We start from the raw sequence: 24,324 nt of genomic DNA, 5'->3' as shown, positions 1-24,324 counted from the left end.
TGTTTTGTTTTTATTGGTTTTTCCCCCTATGAAGTATTCCTTTGAACTTCAGAGCTTAAGAAGAGAAAGCATGTGATTTTGGCGGGTGTAACTCTTGAATGCATAACACAACAGCTTTAATCTCAGGTTGTGATTGACACCAAGCAAAATGCAAACTATTTCTCTTCTCCAAAACACAGTAGAATATGCGTGCGTGTGAGTGGTGTTTGAGTGTGCAAGTGTGTGCATATGCATGTGCATGTAAGCACACCTGTATGCTGTTTGTTCCATGTAGAAAAAGATTTGAAATGTTCAGCTTGGTGATTGCTAATGAATTGAGTATCCGTCAAGCTGTGACTCCTATGGACCAATTCTAATAACAGGTCCATGATGCACGCTTTAAGGGAATGTGACAACGGCCTCTGTTGGGAGGCAGCTGCTGGGAAGGCATCCTTTCAGGGGAGAACAGGCTGCAGGGACCAGGATGAGAGCTGGGAGAGCATCCATGTGTCATATCCAGCCTTTCGATAACAACAAAACCATCAGTGGGTCATCAACTGCCCATATCGAATTAAATGATTATGCAGAGCCAAGGTTACCTCAAGTAGGAATAGGAATGCTTTATTGCCAAGGAACTTTTGTTTTCTTGATTTCTTTTGGAGAAGGTTAAGGTTTTTCATATTTTTACCATTTCCCCAAAATAACACATGGCTACAGATAGGCCCTGGAGCTTTAGTTGCCAGCTCACCCCAAAATCCCACAAGAGTTAAGAGTAGAAGAAATGCTGTTCACAGATTGCTGGAGTCACAAGGTCCATCTGTGGCTTCTTGAATCCTTGATCATCTGAAAAAAGAAAAGACTGTAATTTCTTATCCCAAAGCTGTGGAGGGGCTACATTGTACTTCCTACTTGCTTCCACATTCATTTCCCTCGTTTCCATCCTGTATACCTCTACTAGTTTCTCCTTCCTCAAACCCCACTTGATGCCTCCCTCCATCAGGGTTCTTCAATCATTTGGTCATTTGTTTACTTACTTACTCATTCCATCATGTAACAGACATTTGGTGAACAGCTACTATGTATCAGGTACCTCACCAGGCACTGGAGATATGGAAACTAACATTAGGGGTCCCTGATGTCAAGGAGCCAACAGCCTAATGTGGGCACAGAGAAGAAAACAAATTTTACTGGTCAATTGCTACAAAGGGCTTTGAAACAAATTATCAAAAAATATAGTGGCTTGCAACAATAAACATTTATTCTTGCACTCATGAGACCACAGTTGGACTGATCTGGGTTAAGTTTATCTGGGTGGCTCTTGTTCAGGCTGTGGGTCAGCTGGGCTTGGCTCCGGACCAGGAATTGGGCTCCGACCTGCTCCAGGTGAATTTGTTGTGAGCCCAGGTGGAAAGAGCAGCAGTTTCCTGGGTCATGCTTTTCTCCCAACAGTTCACAGAAGCCTAAGAAGCCAAACCAAACCACATAAGCACATTTAAAATAACGTCTGCTAACATTTTATATGTTGAGCCCAGCATCCACAGAGTGGGGAAATATATTCCACCCACTCTAGTGCTCTGAAAAGTCACATGACAAAGAGAGGATATGAAGAAGAATCGATTCTACTGCTCAAATGATAACAATAAATTATGATAAATACTGCAAGAGATGTGTATTCAAGGTTTAGAGGAAGTACAGAGAAATATCTCAGAGAATGAGTTTATCAGTCAGGGTCCAACCAGAGGAGCAGAATCAGTAGGATAGGTCAACAGATGGTAGAGATAAAGAGTTGCTGCAGGGATTTGACCTTACACAGTCGTAGCAGTGGGTCAAGCAATTTCTGTAAGGTTGTTTTCTCTGTATCTGATGCTGGAGCTTGAAGACCAATAGGCCAAACAGTCAGGAAGGGAATATGGACGTAAAGTAGGGAAGAACAAGTATAGATTGGAACCCATAGTCATGAGCTGGAACCCTATGAGGATGTTGCTCTTTCCTTGTTGATTTGAGTGATGTTGCTAAATGCGCCCACCTGGCCCAGAGGTGAGAGAAGCTGGGGGAGGAGCCAGGGGAAGGTCGAGTAGGCGCAGGATCAGCTGCTGCTTCATGCCAACCCGGAGAGAGTCAGCAGATTGACAGCAGTGCGTGTGAGCTCCCAAATGACTGTCGCTACCCTTCCTCCATTCAGATCTCCCAAGAAATTTCCTTGTGGCCCAACCTAGCCATAAACATACAAAAATGTGGTTTAGCCTAGCCAAGTTGATTCAGTATAAAGGAGCATCTAATTCCACCACTGGGAAGAGTAAATTATGAGATGCTTTCAGAGAAGGTGATATTTGAACTGACTCTTTAAGTATGATCAGGAATAACCAGGAAGGGGAAATGGCAATTTAGGCAGGCACCAATTTAGGCAGGCACGTGGGAGAGGAAAGGCTCTGGAATATAGATGATCTGCTTGACAACCAAAGGCCATCAGGAATGCCCCAGACCACAAACTAAGTTAGGGCTGTTTGTCTTGCTGCAACAAGGGAGGACACACACCAAGGGCACCATTGGGGCTTTTTTGGAAAAGGGAGTTTGGAAAAGACTTATTCCAGAAATAGGGCTTAGGCTTCATGGATCTAAGGAGATTCTAAGGAAGTGGAGACCAGTTCTGGATTGGATGTTTTCAGGAAGTATCAGTAGATTTTATCTAGAAGAACAGGAAGATTAAAGCAGGGCTAGAGTTGTCGCTGGTAAAGAAGCAGTTGGAAGAAAGAACTTCTTTAGTTATTTCTGTGGGTGCAGAGCGTCCCTGCCTTTCTCTTGTTCTGCCACACTCTCAAAGTCTGATCATTTTCTGTTCTGTGAGAGTTGTTTATGTTTAGTTGGGAACATCATGGTCTACCTGTCAGCTACCAGCTGCCAGAGCTGTTTTCCCCTTTCTCTCTAGCACATGTAGAGAGGATTCACAAACATTTACTGATCCAGAAATCCCAGTGACTCTCCATTGCTTACCATGTTGAATCCAGATTTATTGCCTGGTCTGCAAGGCTTACAGTACAGCCCCTCTCTTCCCAGTGCCTTTTATTTCCCCACATTTGCCAATACTCACACTACTCTCCTATTCTGGCTTTCTCCTTGCTGTCTCCTTCAGAGCCACCCTCCGGCTGGTGCCCCTGCTTCAGATGTCCTCACACTCATCCTGCCCAGAGCCCTTGAGGCCGGTCTCTCTGTCCTTGCAACCCTCTCTGCTCATCTCTCCTTCCTTCTCACTCCACAGCTCCTGAAATTCCACACCAGTGGAAACCACCTTGTCCTTTGTCTCATTTATGCAAGGTTCTAGCTTTCAAACTTGATGATAAGGGCACATGCCGTGCCTGGGACCTCTTTTGAACCCCCTAAAGTGTAGATCCTTTGAACCCTTTGAATCCCCGAAAGTGTCGATCAACTTTAGAGACCTAACATTGGTAATCCCTCAAAAGAATATGGCTGGTTTGGTTCATCACTTTTGGTTTTGTTTTGTTTTTATTTTTTAACTGGGACCATATTATGGCATTTTTGCTTTTCCTTGCTGTTCAGATGATGTCTTCTACCTATTGGTGTCATCACCTAGCCAACCAGTCAGCAAGTATTTTTGAGCACTTGTTTTATGTGTGCAGCATATTGACGTTTAAGTCCTGAAGGATAACCAGAAATAAATCTGGTCAGGGGGTGGGGGTCCCAGGGGGCCGCCCACACATAGGAGACGGGGTGAACAAAAAGTGCAGAGGCCAGAGCGACTGAGTATTTGAGGAACTAGAAGAAGCTCATAGTGCAGACAGTGTAGTGTGCTGGGAAAGAAAACCTGAAGAGAGGAGGTTGTAGCTGTGAGTAGGACTTTGAGTCACGTTCGGCTGCTTGGACCCCATCCTAAGGGCCCAGGGAATACTTTGATGGGTTCTAGCAGGAGACAACTATGACCATATTTAGATATTAGAGAAATAACCCTGGTTGAACTATGTCCGTGAATCAGAGCCAGCAAGACTAAGATAGAGATAAGCGGACGCTTGGGGAGCTGCGACAGACTGAATTAACAAAGCTCCCATGGTGAGAAGTAGGTGGGTTTTAGAAAAAAATGTCATTCAACTGACTTGTGTTCTCCCCAGCAAATTTGATTCACAAGCATTCTAGTTCATCTGTACTTATATTCATCCAGTTATGCTTTTATTATGGAATTAAAAATGGACCCAATGTTTTTTCTGACCTGGCTGCTAATTGCCTGAGTATGTTCAAGCTGTGACCACTCAGTGAGCAGAACGCTTACGTGCACTTTTCTGCAAGTTACCCGATAGTTAATAAGATGTTGAAAAACAATTGACCCAGGAAATTTCATCCAAGTCTAGAATTGATGATTCCTTATATTTTTTAGAATCCTTTTCTGGCAAGGCCCAGAGATACCTTCAAAAACTCTATTTGCAGCTGCTCTTTCAAAATATTGGCTCCCAACAACCTGTGGGAAGCCGATTTTCTGCCTATGTTCTGAAATGTGGTGCAGCCTTCCCATCCCCCAATTTCTTAGTTCTGCCTTAAGGGAGATGGTGAAAAAGAGTGGAAGACCTTCCAAATCTATTCCAGAAGTCAGGGCAAGCTGCTGAATGTTTGACTAGAGTCAGACTAACACTCTTTACTAAGTAAAGATTTTACCTCACCCCTCCTTCTACCCTCCCTCCTCTAGAGATTCTGCTGGGACTGAAGTCACTGGTTTCCTTTTAAATCTAGGCTATCTTCTAGGGTTATTACGGCAGTTCCAGGCTGATTTCTACAACTTTCTGTATCTCCCTGCCTCTTATTCATACTGCCCTGCTTTTTCATTTATCACGCAAACACATAATTCATTACATCCCATAGACAAGATACTAACTTTCTACGCATATCTGTCCAACTAGGTTTGAATTCTTTTGTAATGCATTTGGCCCTTTTGCTGGAGCAGATCACTCTGCCTCCTCCTCTGTTGTTGATTTTCCCTGAGTTCTGGCCATGGCCCATTTCTTGTTTTTTTTACTCTAAACACTCTTCTTGGATGATATCCATGGCAGTGTCTCTAACTGCCACCTCTCCTTGGAAGACCTGCCTGCAGGCACCTCAAGCTCAGCTTGTCCCAGTGGAATAATTCCCCATATATCCTGTTTTGCTTTTATTGGTGTCCACCTCAGTAGCATCATCATTTACCTAATCGTCTGTGTTAGAAACTTGGGTGTTCCCTTAGACTCCTGTGTTTTGGCCCATTCAATTCCCGATTGAATGCATCTATTCAGTTTCCCATGTAATGATTCCACCACTAAAGCATCTTGACCCCTCTCCCTTCTCCAGGAAGCCAGTGGTGTGGCACGGTGAAAAGATCTAGTCTTGACTCCTGGCTCTGCCACTTCATGGGTTCGTCAGCCTGGGCTTTTCTTAATTTCCCAGGCCCTCAATCTCCTCATTTATATGATGGCGACAATAACGTCAGCTTCCTGGATGGCGCTGATGACTGAGAGATCTGACTTCTTGTATGGAGTGTCTCACACATGAATGGAAGAGCCACGGCATCTTTCCATTCCTGGGTTCCACACGTCTCTCCCAGCCCCCAGGTTCTTCTCCAGGCCCTGTTCATGCTTCTGACCGAAACCAGAATGGTCTCTCTAGAGCCACAGGGGCTTTAACTCCTTTCCTGGCTTTCTGTTGCTCACGGCATTGGTAGGGGAGGCCAGGGTCTCCCTCACTCCATTCCAGGCCCATCTCAGCCTCACTCCCTTGACCCCTTTGGCCTCTAGGAACCTGCTGGGGGATTTCCTTTGAAGACCATGGCTTAGTCATGTCCTTAGAATATTTGTCATACACACCTAGCGTGTGTGTTCAGCGGGAAGAGCGAAGCCGACGTAACATGTAACATCTGTCCCTGCGGTGGGAAACCAAACCAAACCGAATGTACTTCAGAAAGAGAAACTATAACTCTTTGGGAGAGGATTGGAGGAAATGTATGTAGCATTTCCTAACTTTCACAGGTGTTTTTTTGTTTTGGATGGCAGGTTGAGGGTGAAGCTAGGTCAGTGAGAGGTGGAGGCGGGATGCCAGGGAATGGAAGTGACTTCCCGTGCTCAGGCTGTGGCACCATCGACTGAAATACACAAAGCAGATCTGTTCCTAGAAATGAGGGAAGGAAGAAATAGACTGATTTCTGATACTTCATCCTGTCCATAACAAAATTTTCTTTTTCTAAGACATCACTGACATGACCTTCCCACTTCCATTGTCTCTAATTCTGAAAATTGTGTCTCCCATTATCAGGCCTGCAGTGCCCATTCCTACCTGCCCTGAATTTATCAACTCCAAAATTTCAGCATTCACAGGAAGTAAAGAGGGGAATATTTAATTTCTATGCACTCAAAAAATGGTGCTTTAAAATTCAAAAAGAAATTATTGAAACAGCAGGCTTAGCATTCCATCTGAATGAATGTCAGGAACAGGATCTTGCAAATCTTTCTGTCCCTCCCAGGTTCTAGCCTAATGGCTTGCTCATAATAAACCTGGTCAGCATTTCCCAAATGGCATTTATTCTACAGCTGTTAAGAAACTGAGACTAGATAAGGTAACAAGAAGAGTGCTCCATGAAGAATTCTAGCCATTCAACAAATGTTGATTAGGTATCTACCATATGCCACATGTTCTAAAGTGGTGATGAAATGGAATAAGTGCTTGCTTTCATGTAACTTGGTTCAGATGGAGGAAACAGACAATAAACAAGTAAATAAGAAAATAATTTAATTTGTGAGAATACTCTATTAAGAATTGCAGCATCTAAAGCTTCTGAGTACCCTTGAGGAGCTGTAAATTGGCTATGAAAGTTTTAACCTGACTTTTCTAGACCACCTGGGTTTCTCTTTCATTGCTGTCTTTGGATCACATGGATTCCCCTGTTTGGTCTCACCTTCATGTCAGGAAGGCTGGTGTGTCCTATCTTATGGCCTTAAAGTTTGGATGTTTGCTTCCTAGGATTCCTGGAGACCTGAAACTGTCAAGCAAGAGGGATCATGAGGTGCTCCAGACTCTGCTTTCCCAGCAGGATGCCAGGGGCAATGGTCAGATGCACAGTCCATCCCCCATGGCAGATGGGGGTGGCTGCTTGTGTCCATGTCTCTTTGAAAACAGCAATAATCAGTTTGGTCCATTTTGCATGCAAATGCTAATGCCCAACTTATATATATTCACCTGTGCCCTTCCTGAGATTTCCCATCTGCGCCCTGGCAAGGCAGAAGACCATAAATGGCTGCTCAGGTGTCAGTGCATCGCTCACTAAAAACCCTAAGGTTTGGCAAAACAAATCCAATGATCTGATCAACTAGGCTATTTATGGTAGTCTCTTTTAATTGGAAATGGTTTACTTTTTTCTCTGTATTTGTCTTCAATTGACATTCCTTTACAGAAATAGCTCTCTATAGTCAGGTCTTGGTGTCTGGTTTCATAGCCGCTTTCATTTATAGCCAGCAATGAGTATTGCTCTATAATAATATCCTTACGTTTATCTGTTGCCTCTATTCAAGTGGCTTCTTGGGGTCCTAAGTACTTCATGGCTTATTATTTGCATCTCCTTATTGATAAATATGGCACTTCATCATTTTAAGGGGCTTTGCAATCGTTCTTGCAAATCACTCTTCCCCACAGCCCGCTCACCCTTCATGAAGATCTCCATTTTGTGGGCGAATAAACAGCCTCAAGCTTGCAAAAGGAATGTCCCTTTGGAATGTAGGGTTTTGGGTTTACTACTAGGATAGCTGCCTTCTGCTTCCAAAGTGTAACTTGGAGGTAACTTTTGAGTCGTCAAGCCAAAGGGGACTTGGGTTCTTCAGAGTTCCATCTGATCTCTTCTCCACTAATTGCTGCTGAGGTTTTACTTTAAACCAATGATCAGTTTTCGGGTAGTGATTTGTGCTACCTATGTCCTGGCTATGAAGATCCCCCACCTCCCTCCAAACAGGAGGGGGCACTGAAGCTGGAGGAACAGGATTGCCTGAACCCCATTAGTTCTGAATGCTGACCAGCAGGCTGCTTCGGACCCACCCACTGTGTAGAAGTCCCTGCCTCCTTCAAACCCATAGAGATGCTTCCCCTGAGGCCATGAGAATGTCGTGTCTTTGCTCCACATCAGCTCTGCATGGAAATTCATCTCCCAATACACTTAACTTCGCGTGTCATGCCCCAGGTATTCTGGAAACCCATGTCTTTTTAGTCTTGGCCATTACTTTCCATTTATCTCACCAACTCTCTGTACATTCGTCCCATTTTTCATAAGTACACGGGATGGTTCTTAATTCAAGATGCCCACCTAAGTAGATACAATGTCCTTGGCGCCTCCACATTCCGAGATTGTTCTTTTGGGAGGGGTATCTGAGGGGCAGGTGAGGTTTCAACAGTGTCCTGTTCTTTATCAAAGAAGGAATCTGTACTGCTGGGCCCTAAGTCCCAAGTACAAACCACCTTATAATCTGCCATAGAAATGTTACTTTCTATGACTTTTGCGATGTGCATTCAAAAGGCAAAGATTGAAGACATGGATGGCAGGAAAAAGTTGGAGTATTTAATGTTACATCTGGAAATTTAGCTCTTTATTCTGGAAATTACCTATTAATCAATAAATACACATATAATTAGCCTTTTCAAAAATGTTTAGGAAGCTCCATTCTAGAAGATCAAGAAAACTAATAATTCTCACTTACCACCATCTTTCTACACTGCAGCCCTTTTTCTAATTTTCCCCTCACCAAATTTGGATTATTAGATAAAAATTTAATTTGTATAGCTAAAAACATCTTGTATATAGACGGCATTGAGATGGGCTAATTTGTTGTTGTTGCTGTTGATAATTACCAGTATAATCCTTTAAAAAAATTTTCCTTACAAGCCAAATTTGGAAATAATCAGGATTGTTAAAAATGAACTGCTACCGTAGAAGATCTCAAAATAATAAAAAATTCACCCCCTCCCAAAGTACTTAGGTTCTCTGCTCTCCACTCAACTTCATTTGAAATAAAGTTTTGAAAGGAATTGATATGATATCATATCCAAAACCCAACCTTTTAATCAATTTTTCATGAACTTACTATCCATCCTCTAAGATTATTGCAGCCACATTAGAAAGGCGTAAGGTTTATCATACCAAACACTCCTTAGAAACCATGCCTTGCCCAGGGAATGGCTGGGATCCTCTGAGCAAGGTGGGAACCCTGCATTTTTCTGGGGTGCAGGAGAAAGAATTCGGGCCTGGGGGCTGTGGATTGAGTTGCCAACCTCCATCATTACTGAATCTTGCGTGGACAAGTCACTTTGTCTTTCTGTATTTGAATTTTTTCAGCTGAGGGGGTAACAATACCAGTTCTGCCTATCCCACAGTTTGTTATGAGGATGACTTGAGATGCTGTGTATGAGAAGGTCTTGAAATTTTAGCATGGTTGCATGTAAGGGATTTCTCTCTGCTGCCAACTGTGTCAACTGAATGCCTAAATTAGAAGAGAAAATTCCCTCCCCACACATCTTTGCCAAGGAAACTACATAAAGAGATTTTGAAAATCGGATGGTTCTCCCTGCCCTCCCAAAGTTTCAATAGTTAAAAATAAGATCATTCCTATATTTTACAAACATTTATTAAGTACCAACTAAGGCAAAATTATTCTATTGGCTGCATTAAGAAGTACAAAGATTCATCCAAAGTGGATTTGGCATCAAAGACATACCATGCAACATGTAAATGTTATAGAGAACATGCCTTCTTTTGATGCTCATCTTGATAACCCCAAGTGCACTGCACACACCTGGTGGGTGTAAGGCTTGAATGAGGAGTTTGAACAATGACTCTACACTGCCCTCAAAAGCTTTCTCGTTATTTAGATGTCGGGACTAAAAACAAAGAGGAGAGAATATGAACTGTTTAATGATTTGGCTTAATTCTGATCATGACCGCCACGGATCCATCATCCATTGCAATAGAGGCATAGCCCCACGTCCTCCACATTGGCTTTGAATGCCGAGAATCACTTTATATGTCAGCAGAAGCATTGCTGTCATAATTAGTACTTGCCTGGGCGCTGAGCCCCCATTAAAGATTGCATGGGAATATTAAAGGAAGGGATTTCTCAACCAGACAAATGCCATGACCAAGTCAATCCCCTCATTCTGCCTTTTATTAATATTTGCCCCAACAGTACACACCCAGTTTCATCACAAGTTCTTCAGGTGCTGTGAAAACCAATTAGCGTCTGCTGCCCCCATTTACTGTGAGGGCAGAGAGAACCACAGAGAAGTGAAGTGACCTCCACCTCCTTCTCCGTGCTTGTCCCACATCACTTGGGGAATGGGCTTCAAGCACCTCCTTTCCCTGAGTTCTATCAGGTCCCAAGTTCATTTACATGATGTTTTTCTTGCTTCCAAAGACCATCTTAGATTTTATAAAATATCTCTCCCTTACCAAGAAATTCATTTTTATATATTCACTCAATAATTTGTAAGTGTCCCAATGAAGGAAGGAGATGTGAAAATAAAGTGGTTTTAGTGACAAGGCTCTAGTTTCATTCTTTGACTTTTGTCAAATTACTGCCGTCTAGAACTGCTCTCCTTTGCTTATTTTGCTCAGCCCAATTGATGAACAAAGCAAGATCATGTCCAGTAGAGATTAGAGAAACTTCACTGCCCTCCTCCACTCCCAAGAATATTTCTGTTTCCCTAGGAGTGGGCCAAAACCAAGTTCATAAGTTTAGCAAGATGGCAGGGTATATTCCGGCTCTTCAAGACAGGTGGCCAACAGAGTACACCGTTATTCCACCCACTGCATGATCATTTCCACAAATGCTGCCATTCCAGTTTCCTCCCAGGAAGTGGGATTGTGCTTGAGGATAGGTGAGGTACTCTGAGTGAATGGGGGTGAGGAGACCAGTTTCCAGTGACCTGGACCTGACTCGGCGGTGTTCTGGGCTGTTCCATGGAAGCTGAGCGCACCCTTGGCTTCCTGCCAGCACACACCTCCCGGAAGGGTGGCTGAGTTTGCAGTTTTCAGTGGCCAATAGTTGAGGCCACAGCGTCTCATCTTTTGTGTGTGTGTTGAACTTGCTATTTTATTTGGCTGATCTGCATGGAATTCTTCTAACTCCAATAAACAGAAATACAGAGTATATCTCCCTAGTTAACTGTATACACTAGAACCAGGGAGAATAATGCAGTAGGGGAAAATGAGATTTTTCTTATTTTGGGAAAGAGCAACTAATTGGTCTTTTGAGGCTGCTGCTGTGTGCTTGATTAGGACTTGAATGTGACCAAAGCATCCTGGCGCTGCCGGCCTCCTTTACGTGTCCTGCTTCATGTGAATTATGCTCTTGTTTCCAGGAATGCTGGTGTGCACAGAGTTAAAATATTTTCAAGTCCCCCAACCTCTGTCCTCTGCATCCATGACCCAGGGTGGGGTGACGGGTCTTGACCTTGTCACTCTTTCCGAGGACAAGAGGAGAGGAGCAGATGAATCCAACTGTGAATTCAGTGTCCCAGAAAAGAGAGGCAAAAATCCTTTTAGCACACTGACCTGGCCAAGCCTTTCGTTAATCATCTGTGTTGCTTGCCGATAGTCGAGAGCAAAAAGGAAATGTGAAATCGTTTTTGCTATTACATGTATCAGAAAAAGGTAGATGAGTTACTTATTTTTTTTGTTGTTGTTTTTTGTTTTTTAAGGTGGTAATTAACAGAACCAACACCAGCCGGGCTTGGGTGAATGCGAACAAGTCCCCTATAGGTAGCACAGTGTATTAATGTAAAAATATGCCCAGACAACATAACTTGTCAGAGGGGATTATTTCTACTTAGTGAATCTGCAGGAGCCCTTTTGCTCTACCATGCAGCATTTGACTAGAGAAGTGAGTGGGGGGGAAAGACAGAGAGGGAGAGAGAGAGAGAGAGAGAGAGAGAGAGAGAGAGAGGGAGAGAGAGAGAGAGAGAGGGAGAGCACATTAGTCAATAGCTACTGTGGCATTGATGTTTGAGCGCACTTCTGAACTGGCTTTTGTTGAGAGTATCAGTGTAGAAAGCATGCGCTGTCCCAAATCCGCTGTTACTATGAGAAATGAGGAGCTGCTTTTGAGGTATGTTGTTGTGTCCTTTGTTTTTAATATCTGCTTTTCTAGTTTCTAGAGCTGGCTTAGACAATGATCGTGCTCTGAATCATGTAGCTTCCTTATCAGAGAAGGAGACAAACAAACAAACAAGAATCTAGACAGAGAGAGGGAAAGAAAATCGAGACCACGAGATGGGGAGAAAGAGAGAGCAAGCGAGAGAAAGGAAAGGGACTGCTGGCTGCAAGTGATAGCCGTACTAGTTGCCTCTGGAAAGCGTATCAGGTATTTGCTCGCTGCTATTCGTGAGTGGCCAGTGGATAATTTTAAAGGCTCCGAATCTGGCTCTTGGTTTGTCTTTTCCTTTGCGATGTCTCAGCCTCTTTCATTATTATGCACTCTGCAAGGAATAATCACCGAAAAGGGAGCTAAGGAGACTCCATATTAGGCTTGTGTTCCAGATATCGCTCTAATCTGGATTTAAGCTACCTAAATAGTCCTTCTGTGTTACCAGGTTTGGATCACTTTATCCTGTTTGCCAAAATGTGTACCTGTTTGGAGACCTCTATCATGCATGGCATCCCGGGTCCTTGTGCATTGAAAGCAAATATTTGTTTCCCGCATCTGTGTTGGGCTCTTATCACACACCAAGAATGAGCCATCACTGACCTTTTGGGAAGATGAGAAAGAATTATGATAGAATTGGCATCCTGCTTTGAAAAATGTAGTCTTTTGTTTATTTGCTAGGAGACATTGTAGCACTGAATACATCTTTGGGGCTGACAATGGGTCCGGTGAACAATGGAGCTGTCAAACTAGCTTAATGCATGTCTGGAGCTCCCCCCCCCCCTTCTCTTTCTCAACACCCTTTTTATCTCCTATAATCTTGTTTGTATTGACTACACAGAATGAAGAGCTTTTAGAACTGCTTGTTTGTGGTTTGATGCTTAAAAAAATTTTAATATCTCACCATTCATAGAGCTTTTTGCATTTTGCAGCTATGCTGGTTGGATTAAGTTGGAGATTTATTGCTTACCTCTCTGTTAACTACAGAAAGAAAACTTATTGATTGAGAATGCTTGTAATTCCATGATCGTTCTGGCAAATACCTTGTTATCAGACATGCCTCTATGGTATTTAATGTTTGGGGATTTTAAATTTGTCTATCTGGTGGACTGACGGAATTTAGCGTGAAAGAGAAGTTGAGTTATATTTTTAATGTTTAAGGGAAGTGTAATTTTTAGTCTCTACCTCCCTTTTTGGCAACCCCTGTAGAAAAACTGTTCATAAATTCAAGGACAAGTGACAGAACTCCTGCCCTTAAAATTTTGGTCACAAACAGTTATTACATAGCCGATGTTATGACAGTTGTTAAGTTGAAGGTCTCTGTGGAATATATTGATATTTTATTTATGCTTACGTCCTTATAAGATGCATTTCTATGCAGGGAAAACATATTTCTCCCATTTTCAAAAACCTTTATTTTATAAGGTGAGCACTGGTTTCTAAGATGGGAACACTGAGATCCCAGAGAGCAAAAATGTAAAAATCTGTTTCAAACTTCTCAAATATTGAAACCATTTTTATGCCTTCATGAAATATAGAACTGGTTCTACAATATTAAATAATTGATTTAATTACTAAGGTTCGTTTTTCATGAAGAATATTTCTTAACAAGCATTTTGGTGTTCTGCTTAATTGGCTGTTTGTGCCAGAGCAATATTCTGAAATATTAGTAAATTTATAGAAACAGTTTTTAGGACCTAATTTTTAAAAATAGAAGGAATGTCATTTTAAAGGGCAAATATGAAGAAAAGAGTTTGCTATAAATATTTCCTCCTGGATTATATTTTGGTTTGAATTAGTGATATTCCTGGTAAACAATGATGGAGTTATGAAACATTGACTATTTTTTCTACTTTAAACATAATTTCATTTTTTTCAATTTAAGTTGAAATGCTTTGAGCTAGTCAAAATTAAGATAAATAGAGCAGGCTCAAAGCGAAATAGAATTGCCTTCTCAAGTATAGATTTTCTATTGACAGTATTTTCAGAACCATAGGTGGTCCTCAAACATATCTGCAGTAGAATAATATTTTAAAAGTTATCCACTGTGAATAGAGTGGATTTTAAATGCATAGCTGTTCTGTTCTCTTACTTCCAGTGGGATCTGAACTGCTCACTCCACCGGGTATGCCAATAATTGCTTTTAGGATGAGCTTTTAAAAAGTAATTGGTGAAGCTTTATATCTGAAGCTGCCCCACCGTTACCAGCACACCCAGGTTCTGCTTTCATGGGAAATTTTTACTCGAAAACAAAGTTGGGGAATCAATTTTGTCATGCGTTGGGAGAAGAGAGGAAGATAGTCATTATTATTTATAAGTAGTCTTCTGTGCTTCCTAGCTGCTTGTCAGCAGCATGCTTAAAAAAAAAAAAGAGAAAGAAAGAAAGAACTTTGAAACCTCCATGATGAATTTTTGGCTAAATTCACCTGTGCTCTGTTTACTTTTAGTCCCTGGGTCCAGGAACAAGGAAGATCTTTTCTCACCCTGTTTGCTTCTCCCGTCATTCGATCCATTACCAGCTTCCAGAATTTGAAGGCTCCCCCTATTCCCCATTCCAGTGTTCCCCACACAGATTACCAGAAGTTGGCAAACTTGTCTACATTATTTCCACCAAAGTAATAAGATACATACTCCTTAGCCTGCCCTAAACCTCCATGTGTGAGGATTCTCCTTGATAGTGACCGAAAGCAATGTCAAAACAAAATTTTAATTCTAAGCCCGAACCTGCAGGAAAGGAATAGTCAGAGATTCAAACTGGGAAAATGGCTTCTTTCAATAGGGAGTACTGATTGCACCCTGAGCCTCTTTCTGCAAGAGACTGGGGGATGTTCTCAAAGATGTGTTCAGTTCATCACAGACCGAGAGCCCTGACCTGAATGTATGAATATTCCTTCACTTGTTAAATTAAAACAAAATGAGGCGGTTTTCCTTTTTTAGAATGCAGTTTGCTTCGGTCGCTTTTAGAGTTGCAGTATCAGTATCACTTTGGGGTTGAAAAACCAAAGGAGGGCAGGCATTTGATTGCTGTCCATATCTAGAACTTTATAGCAAGTGCAGATTGCCCTTGCTAGCCTAGGAAGTCATTCAAAGAGGGAATCAATACTAATTATTGTAATCAGAGGGGTTAATTAGGTGAAAATGTGGTTGATGGAAAGTTCATTGCTCATAGCCCTGGAAACACCTATGCTGATGAGAAAAGAAAGGTAAAGTGCAAAAGGAAGGATGCTCTATGGGACCGTTCCCTTCAGATTTTAAGGTGCCAGATTTTGCAGATGAAAAACATGCCCTGATTTTGTGATTATGGTAACGAGGGCATTACAAACATCCAACTTAGTTTCCTGTATGGAGATTTCTGTAAAAGCCATTCACAGAATGCAGTCTGTTCAGCACTATCTTCTACTCACCATAGCACTTACCTGTGCCTCCTGAAACAGGAATTGATACAAGCCCATTCAGTTGCAGTAATTCATTAGATCCTTTTTATTAGCCTCCACTGAATTTCTTTCTACATTTTGGTAATTCCTGGGAGATTTTGGGGGGGAGGGTAGGTTTCCCCCTTTCGTTAAGATTACCAATTGCTTCTCTAATTTTAGTTGTTGCATTTGGGAGTTTTTTTCCTGAGCTAAGTGACTTTTTTTTCTCTGTAAGAAAGACTAGGCAGTGGTTTGGAGAGGATTAAAATTCGTGGGATTTTACTTTGCAGCGTTTGGAAAGAGGGTATCTGGGGAAGAAAAGTGTGTGACGTTTGGATGCTGTAGCCCATTAAGAATCGAAATGAAGTGTCCTAGAGCAGGGCACTCATCTACTGAGAGCTGACCAAGATGGAAAAGAGACATAAAATGTCAGTATGTGTGTGTGTGTGTGTGTGTGTGTGTGTAAGTGTGCTCTGAACTCCATACTCCTGGCCAACTCAGAAATGCTGCTGGTTAACACTGATTTGGGAGGAGGTAAACTTTGTTCCCACATACACCCTTCTGTTTCGTGCAGTGTTGTCAGGGATGTGTATCCTCGCCATAGCTTGTTTCTGGCTGTGTGAGTGGTTCCAGCATATTCTCTTGTACATCAAGGCCATCAGAGTTAACGGGAAATGTCCTCTGTAGTGAGAGGGGGACACCTGCCCAGAATGACAGGCCTTAGCAGGGCAGTAGGATCTTCTGCGCCCTCCGTCCACTCCAATTTGCCCTGTCCTTGATGGGCTACTTAAGAGGGTCACAAATCCCCGGAGATTATGAAGCAGGACTTAACAGTAAGGAAAAATAAAAACTAGAATTTCCCTATAAAACTGTGCAATTCAACAAACTTTGTTGTCATGGTAAGAAGAGCTTGAGGTTTGAAATTAGAATGCTGATGCACCCACTGTATCCGTGGCTCCTTTTATCCCCTCCCTGAGAAAGGCTGCAACCATCATCAGCCAAAACTCTGTGATAAACTTATTGATGTCTAGCTGGTTGTGAACTGATGAGGATGGGTGCACTTGTGTCTTTGCGCAGACATTGATCAGAAATTGATCTCACCTCTCCTGCAATACTGTCTGTCCTGGTGAAACAGAGCTACAAGGCTCTAAAATGTTATATTAGGTTTTTTGCATATCTGGGTCTGGGACCTCAGCTCTGCTTTGGGTTCTGGGACATGGCTTACCTGCTCATTTGGAGGTGCTCCTGGGATCCTGTCTGGAAATGGGAGCTCACTGAGCTGGCTGCTGGCATCAGTTCCTGGTTAGGATTCATTGAAAACTGACTTGAAAATGAAGGAGGCCTCCATCCAAGTCCCAAGGACAGCAGTGATGGTCCCCCATAACCCATACTTTCCCTCTTTCTCTGGCTTAGGCTGCTGGCCTTAGGCATGAAGGATCAGTGAAAATCTTAATGCTACAAGAACAACAGGTTGGGACTGGCTTTCTCCTGTCCTTTCCTCTGGACAGTGCCAGGTTTAAACAAAGCGGGGAGAAGGAGTTGTTAGAATTACAAGTAAGGACTAAAACTATCGTTTATTTATTAGCATTCTATGTCCGGTGCTGTACTAGGTAGTTTCTTTTATCTTATATAATTCATTCCTCACAAATATCCAAGAGTTAATGGTAGTTATTATTCCCATTTTAAAGATGCAAGCACTGAGACCAAGAGAGGTAAAGGAATAGCATCCAAAGCACAGCTTAAACATGGGGATCTAGCTCAGGATCAAATCGCTCCACAGGCAAACTCTTCTCTGGTTAACTCGAAAGTATAACTACTTAATATTTGACATTTTAAAGCCATGTCTTCCTCCCTTGCTACATTCCCACTGCAGATGGATTTGTATGGGCCTCCTAAGTTTGACCACTGAGGAAGCTGCACCGTTCAGCAAGGAACCATCACCTGGGGAAGGAGGTCAGGTCACTCATCATCGTTTATGATTTCAACCACTCAGAACTTCCTCAGTGACAGGTCTCTCAAACAGCCCCAACTCCCAGTGCCAGTTTTGGGAAGAACAGTGCTCAAGGAGAAAGCATCGAGGAAATGAGACAGCAAAAAGCTACAGCAACTTTTGCTTCTAAGTCCTAACAACTGTCCTCTTTATCCTCACTTGTTCAACTTATAGTCCATGAAGTTGTTGAACTAAAGCATCCTATGCTTTACTTTTCTTAGGAAGAGATGTTGGAGGGTATAATAGAGAGCCTGAAAGCATTCTGAAATTAAAATGCCTTGTTATGGGTATAAGGTGAGAAAATATGCCACACTCCCATAGCCAATCAAGCATCAAATGTATTCCTGCGCTAGTAGAAGGCATTGACTCATCCTCAAGAAGCTCCCAATGCTCATGAAACGAAGACACTGGATGAGTGGTGGCCAGTGGTGTGGTGCAGAGAAAGGGGACTTCAACTGGACCCTGAATATGGGCTGGCTGGAGATGAGTGAGGAGGGGGAGGAAAGGAGACAGTACAACATTCCATATTTGTCTTTGCTTTGAGAACAAAACAAAATCTTAAGTTTCATCACCTTTCCACTCAAGACCCCAAAGTCATTCTGATCTCTCCCCCTCTCCAATCTTGCCATATTCCTATAAACTAGGGCAAATGCAACTATTTGCATTGAATAGAGGATTGAGTCAGTAAGTGATAAGGTCACCTAAAGCCTTACCTTGAGCAGTGGAGATGAGACAAGATATAAAATCTTCCATTTTGCTTGGGTAGATAGCTACACCAATTTCCCATGAAGATCTTGGGTTGTTCTTTTAAGAGAAAGAACAATTTATTTTCCCTAATGGATTCCATGGGAATTCGCATCAAAAGCAAATTTAAATATTAAAAGTCATTTGGGATTTTCAACACCTCTCTCATAAGCTAAAAATGGCTAGAGATTTGAACCACATTCTAGGGAAAAAATAAATTTCCTGTGCTCAAAACCTTAATGTATCTTCAACCTACATGTCGTTTTAATAGCTCAGTTATATAATGGCTGTAGTAATAATTAGGTTAACACATTGCACTTCTTATCTGAGGATCAGGGCAAGCTTTGATTTTCTAGCCATTCATCCCTAGTAGTAAGTAATTTGACAGGGTAGCTGATCAATCGGAAATGCCAATGGCCTGCTCCCAGTGTCACCATGTACGCTTGAACAGGTTGCCAAGCAGAAGTCAACAGGTTTGGTTCCTACGTCTTACCTGCTTTTACTCTGTTTGGCAGTGGCATGTGCCTTGGAGCCTGAGGTGCATGATCCAGCGCCGCCCTCCCGCCCTCCCCCTACCCCCCGACCCCAGTTGTCTCCAAAAGCGGTTTTGTGGGGATCAGTATCACTGTGAGTTAAGTAGATTCATGTGCTTTATTTTATAAAAACCTGAGCTTCTGCTCTCCTAATCCTCACTCTTCTTCAAGATGTATTTGCTCAGAAAAAGAGACACATTTAGGCATATGGGGCTGTAATGCCTCCAGAGAGTCCCTCTTAAGTCGAGATTTTGCTTCTTGCCAAAATCTCAGTCTCAGGCAACCCTACTCCTAGGCTTAAAATTCCCATTTCTTTTTCTCTTACCCCACCTGTCGCCGCTCTCCCTGGGACCGGATGCTATGCCTACTTCTGTATCCTTCCAGCTGTTGCTGCTCAGCTGTTGTATTTTGTCAAGCAATAATTTCTACTTTTTTTTTTTTTAACAACACGTGATAGTAAGATAAGAACTTTTGGCCCATTGGGAAAAACACTCTGTGGGCGTGTTGAAGGGCAGACTGTAGGAGGGAACCGAAAACCTCATTCTGATATATATAGACGTTCTTCCTTGCCGCCAGACTGGCACCAGATAAAGGTAGCTGGTGTAGTTTGACAAATCGCAGCATCTTTGAGCGTTCTGGAACATTCCTTCAAGGATTTCTTTCTGAACGTCTTTGATGTGCAAATCGCCATGCTAGACCATGAGTCTTTTTCTTTTCCCCTCCCTTCCCCATTCTCCGTCCCAATTTTCACATCCTATTTGCTCACTTATGCCACACGGTCTCACACCCTCCCCCGCGCCACCCCCTCCCCCGGTAATGTCTGGAAAGGACTCCTGCCGCCCACTGCAGGGACAGCTGTTCCTCCTTCCAAAGTCGGCCTTGGTCAAGGCAAGTGGAACTTGATTTCTCTCGAAACCAGTGACTATCTCTTTGCTTTGCACTTACCTTCCTTGTCAGACACACAACTGTAGAGGAAGCTTCTGAATTGGTCTGGCTCTCCCAGCTGAGAGGGAAAAGGAGATAGAAAAAGCTGAGGGTAAAAAGAGAAGGTGGCAGCGGTGTGATGGAGAAAGGAAAGAAGGGAAAGGGCAAGTTGGAGGGGGAAGGGACGAGACGTTGGGGCTCTGGTTATGAGAAGCCTGCAGTATTAAGATGCCAACCACTTGGAACAGAAGTTTCTGGAAGCTCTAGTGGTCCATCCCATTTCAGTGTGCTAAGGTAAGTACACAAAGAGCCATCTTCAGTTGGGAGTCCTCTTCAGAAGATACATTCACAATGATCTATTTTTGCTGTATTAAAAACAGATTCAGAAAAAAATACAAGATTGCAAAAAGGCAGCAGAAACTGTTCTCAAGGGAAAGTACCTATTTAAATTCCCTTTAAAATGTTACATAAAAATTTACTTTCATCTGTTTTGACATGTAATTTTACCTAAACGTTTGAGGACTATGATAAAGTCACCATTCCATAAGTTTTAAAAATGGAGACCAAATTAGGTGTCATTTAAAACTTAGAGGGGTGATCTAAATACTTTTAAGTGATACCTTTATGGAACTAAGAGATGGTACATTTGTCACGTATCACTCAAGGATCTGTTTGGCTGTTTTTAAGCACATAAAAAAGCATCATTGTTTATTTTTGCAATTTGCTAATGAAACTGTAACAAGCCCAGAACAAACACATGGCCACAAAGTCAGATAGTCTCTCAGGTACTTAAAATTCATGTGGATTTCAAATTTATTGGCTGGAAATGATGGGAAATCCCCTTATAGAGCCTATATTTCTTGCTCCAAATGCCTCTGAGCACATTGGGCTTTTTAAAAAAATAAACAAAACAGCTATGTTAATAAAATTTGAATTTGCAAATGTGATAGGGGAAAGATGTTTTGGATTCTTGTTTGTAGCAATGAGCCAGAAGTGAAGGGAAAAAAATGCCTTCAATGAAGGTGGCTGTTTTGAATGGACTGAACAGGACTAGTCCATCTTTGCTCTGTTGTTGAATTGCTGCCAGTTGAATGCTTTTAAAGAGATTTCTATGTGTGATGTTACGTATAATAATGATAATAAATGCAGTAATAGTAAGTTGGGATAATAAAAATGGAACTTTGTCAAAATATACAGAACTGCCTGCAAGAGAAGAAAATTAACTGGTTATAAACCTTAATCACTATATATCAGGCACCAGTCTCGAAATTATAGTATAAACTTTGTGCAAAAATGTTGAAAGAGCTATAGTCAGCAGATTATAGATATTCTGGTTCATTCATTGAGTGGGGTGACAGGAAAAGGATTCTTTCAATTTAAGTAGTGTGTACCTTATGGACATTGATTAGCACCCTATTTCCATTGAGAGTTTTTTTTTTTTAAATGCTAGTGATAATTCACCGCCCAAGATTCAATCTGAGATGAGGGATGGGGAGGAAAGCGAGTAGCTGAAACAGCACAGTGCTCTGGCTTGTCTAGGAAGGCCTCATAAAATGAGGTCATTCAGAAACTTTCCCTTGAACTGCTTCCAATTCTTGAATTGCCTTTTGTTTGGGAAGTGAATAGCAAGTTGATTAAAAAAGAAGAGAAACAATTAAGGAAGGTAGGGGGATGGGGCGAGGGAAGAGCTTAAGGTTTTTCTACAATGCAACTAAAACTATTGCGAGTCCCATCCTCAGTGATGTCAGCACATGAGGGGGTGTCACCAGCCAGGTCACATCTATAGGAGGCTCCTGTATGGCCTCCCTATTATCCCTAGCCCTGCTGTAGATAAGATCCCAGACTATAAAATAGCTTCATTGAACCCGAGTGCTCAACAGCAGTCCAGTGGAGATGTCTGTCAAATAACTGCAACTGCCAAAACATGATACCTGATGGCTCCTTGCTGCAGGAAAATTTTAAAAGGGACCCCGTTGAGCTCTTGCAAAAAAAATTTTTTTTCTTCTGCCAAAACAGTAAAATGAGAAATTTAAGCTTTTTCATCAGGCAGTACTTGATTGGGTGTTTTTGTTTTTTGTTTTTAAACACAAGGGCTTTTGAAATTTGTATCTTTAAAAATGGCTCTTGTGTATTGAGTGATCATGGGAACAGAAGAGATATTAGAAATGAAAACTACAGTTGGAAGACTGTTGTGAAACCCCTATGATGTGTGTTTGTGTGTGTGTGTATGTATTTGTTTCCTTCTGACACCTACATCAAGTTCCTATGCAACCAATACATTATTTATGTACTTAGCATCCAAGCCATTTAAACTCAGCTACACTCATGACTGTCCCTTGGTTCGTATTATTGTATCCTTTTCTATTTGACCCTGATTTTGTTTCTAACTTTAAATGGCAAAAGCAAATGTGCTTTGAAAACTATGTTACACTGTAGTTGTTAAATAAGGCAATAACCTATGCACTTGTAATTCTTTCTCTATGACCTACTTACATACTACTTCACCCTCCTTATAGTATGATTAAAAGCTGCTTTGAATCCACTATTGCCTCAAGGGATTTGGAGCTAGAATTTAACAAACTGCTGAGAAGGCTTAAGTCAGTTAGAGGGCTTCCCTACAGCTTCTTCCAACTAATTCACATGCAATTAACGAGAAAATAAATATTTCAACAGTGTACATGTTCATGAAGCATCTTCTACCTTATATAATACAGATATATATGGAGCTTTATTCATAACTGATTTGAATATATTTTTCTTTTTGATTAATGCAGTTGTATTTTGCTTCTGTTTTGGAGACCAGTTTTGTTCATTCATTTAAAAAATAAACTTGTTATGCAGTCATTTCATTATATACATTAGGGATTTATATAAATAATATATGGAAAACCAAGGACTGTCAAAGATTGTCTTCATTTATCTGGCCAATTAGTTTATTAAGATTATTGAAAGACCAACTAAAAATCTCATAATTTCAAAGGCAGCCAGAAGTAGCTTCAGTGGGGAGTAAATGTAGCTTAGTATTAGGAAAAGTTTGGGCATCGTGGATATAAGAATTCATTTTATTACATCTGTTTCTCAGTTTCTTATGAACATGGAAAGGCAATTAAAAATGAAGGTTCATTTAATGTTACTTGTAACTATGTAGGAATTAGAAGGTGAAAAGCCAGATGTATTATTCGTCCAAAGAAGGAAACTAAGCCAATTAAGTATGTATAACTTAATTGGAATATTCTAGACTTGTTACTCCATATTACTCAATGCATCAAAGCTGGATTTAAAATTGATATGCAAGTATCTATTTCCCTTCATAGCCTCTAAAGATCAATTCTCATCACACAAGAAATCCATGAGAACAAAATAAAAATGATCTTTTGTGATGTGTGATACATTTAACTGCATGTGACTTATTAACCCTCTAGATACCATAATTTTATCTTCATTATAATCCTTGATTATAACATGAAAGCTCAGCTCCCTAGCACAAAGTTCTGATTTTCTTTAGAATATTTAATAACAACAAAGTGAAAAATGATATTTTTCAAGCAAAGCCATAACATATGTGTGTGCATGTGTACTTTTACACTCAAATGTATACAATATACATTATGCTCAAAGTTTAAGATGTCATGACAAAGTAAAATAAAAAGTGATGATTACTCTAAGAGACATCCCTAAACTTCTGGTATACAATTGATGATGTTGAGTTAAAATGTGAACTACTCCATGATGGAGTTTTACATGGTTTTGACGACTTTTTGAAAAGATCGGTTTAACCCAAATAATCAAAAACCAGGACAACAATGAAGAGGCTAAATTACAATGTCACCAGTATAAGCTACCTATTTTTCAAGAACGTTTGTAAGTCACAAGGAAAAAATCATGTCACCGGCTCATACTTGTTTCTAAGAGTTTTGTCATTTCTCTCTCAATTCCTATTAGTAAATACCATAAAATTTAAATGAGTATTTAAGCTTCCTGGCCATTACTGTGTAGATCTAACACTATTCCACGAAGTCACGCTTGTTGGTTTTTAGCATATTACATACTAGGAAATGGCATATTCGCGATTAATCATTTTAAAAGAAAACATGATTTATTATCGTATTTCTTATTTTCAGTCCCTTATTGGACTTCTATTTTCAAGATGATACAAAAGGCGCTATAACCGTGCAGAAACTGATTCATGTTTTTCCATAAAGCACTGAGCTAAATCCCTAAATGTTACTTGGGCCCTTTATCTGATATTTACCCTGGCTGAATAACGAATGCTATTCCCGTTATCGTTGTTAGTTCCTACACTGGCGAGCGTCTCACACCGGGAAACAGTTAAACAAACAGTCGTGACTGTTCCGTCTCTCGAGGCTTCGGTTTGGGAGTTTGGCTTTTTAATCCGGGAGCGAATCAGGTTTTGGCGACAGAGAGGCGCTCACCTCCGGCGGCACCAGGAACCCCCAGCCGGGCGGCGCGGGCGAGCCCCGAGAGCAGCGCGGCGGGCCGCACCCGCAGGGGTTAAGCGCCGCCGCCGCCGCCGCCGGCCCCGCCCCGCCCGCCGCACCTGGCGCCCGCACCGCGCGCTCCGAGCCGCGGGGATT

General features: G+C 41.6%; 1 protein-coding gene and 1 long non-coding RNA gene across 10 annotated transcripts in view; one reads left to right on the top strand and one right to left on the bottom strand.

Annotated features, from left to right (window-relative positions):
* The window catches only part of CELF2 (CUGBP Elav-like family member 2), a 506,203-nt gene that overhangs the window by 174,647 nt on the left and 307,232 nt on the right, over positions 1-24,324 (top strand). For 3 of the 6 annotated variants that reach the window (XM_077169444.1, XM_077169446.1, XM_077169445.1), the window contains exon 1: positions 11,958-12,089. The exons of 1 other annotated variant lie outside the window; for it this stretch is intronic. In XM_077169444.1, the coding sequence (XP_077025559.1) occupies positions 11,983-12,089 (107 nt within the window). In that variant the 5' untranslated portion in view covers positions 11,958-11,982. Of the gene's footprint in view, positions 1-11,957; positions 12,090-12,324; positions 12,345-24,324 lie in introns of those variants that run through there. 2 more of the 6 variants (XM_077169447.1, XM_077169453.1) reach the window with 2 other exon arrangements.
* LOC143691237 (uncharacterized) lies at positions 580-24,235 on the bottom strand. Of its 4 annotated transcripts, XR_013179411.1 has the most exons (7): positions 23,982-24,235; positions 19,966-20,094; positions 19,751-19,808; positions 18,242-18,332; positions 16,764-16,837; positions 12,611-12,728; positions 580-822 (listed from the first exon to the last, which is right to left on the bottom strand). It is a non-coding gene; the product is annotated as an uncharacterized LOC143691237 (long non-coding RNA). The 4 variants fall into 4 exon arrangements; XR_013179409.1 differs by lacking the exon at positions 19,966-20,094; XR_013179410.1 differs by lacking the exons at positions 580-822; positions 19,966-20,094 and adding an exon at positions 847-1,439.

The sequence above is a fragment of the Tamandua tetradactyla genome, chromosome 7, assembly GCF_023851605.1.
Source record: "Tamandua tetradactyla isolate mTamTet1 chromosome 7, mTamTet1.pri, whole genome shotgun sequence".
NCBI lineage: Eukaryota > Metazoa > Chordata > Mammalia > Pilosa > Myrmecophagidae > Tamandua > Tamandua tetradactyla.
Note: the sequence above shows the minus strand (reverse complement) of the source record. Positions and strands in the feature narration are given on the sequence as shown.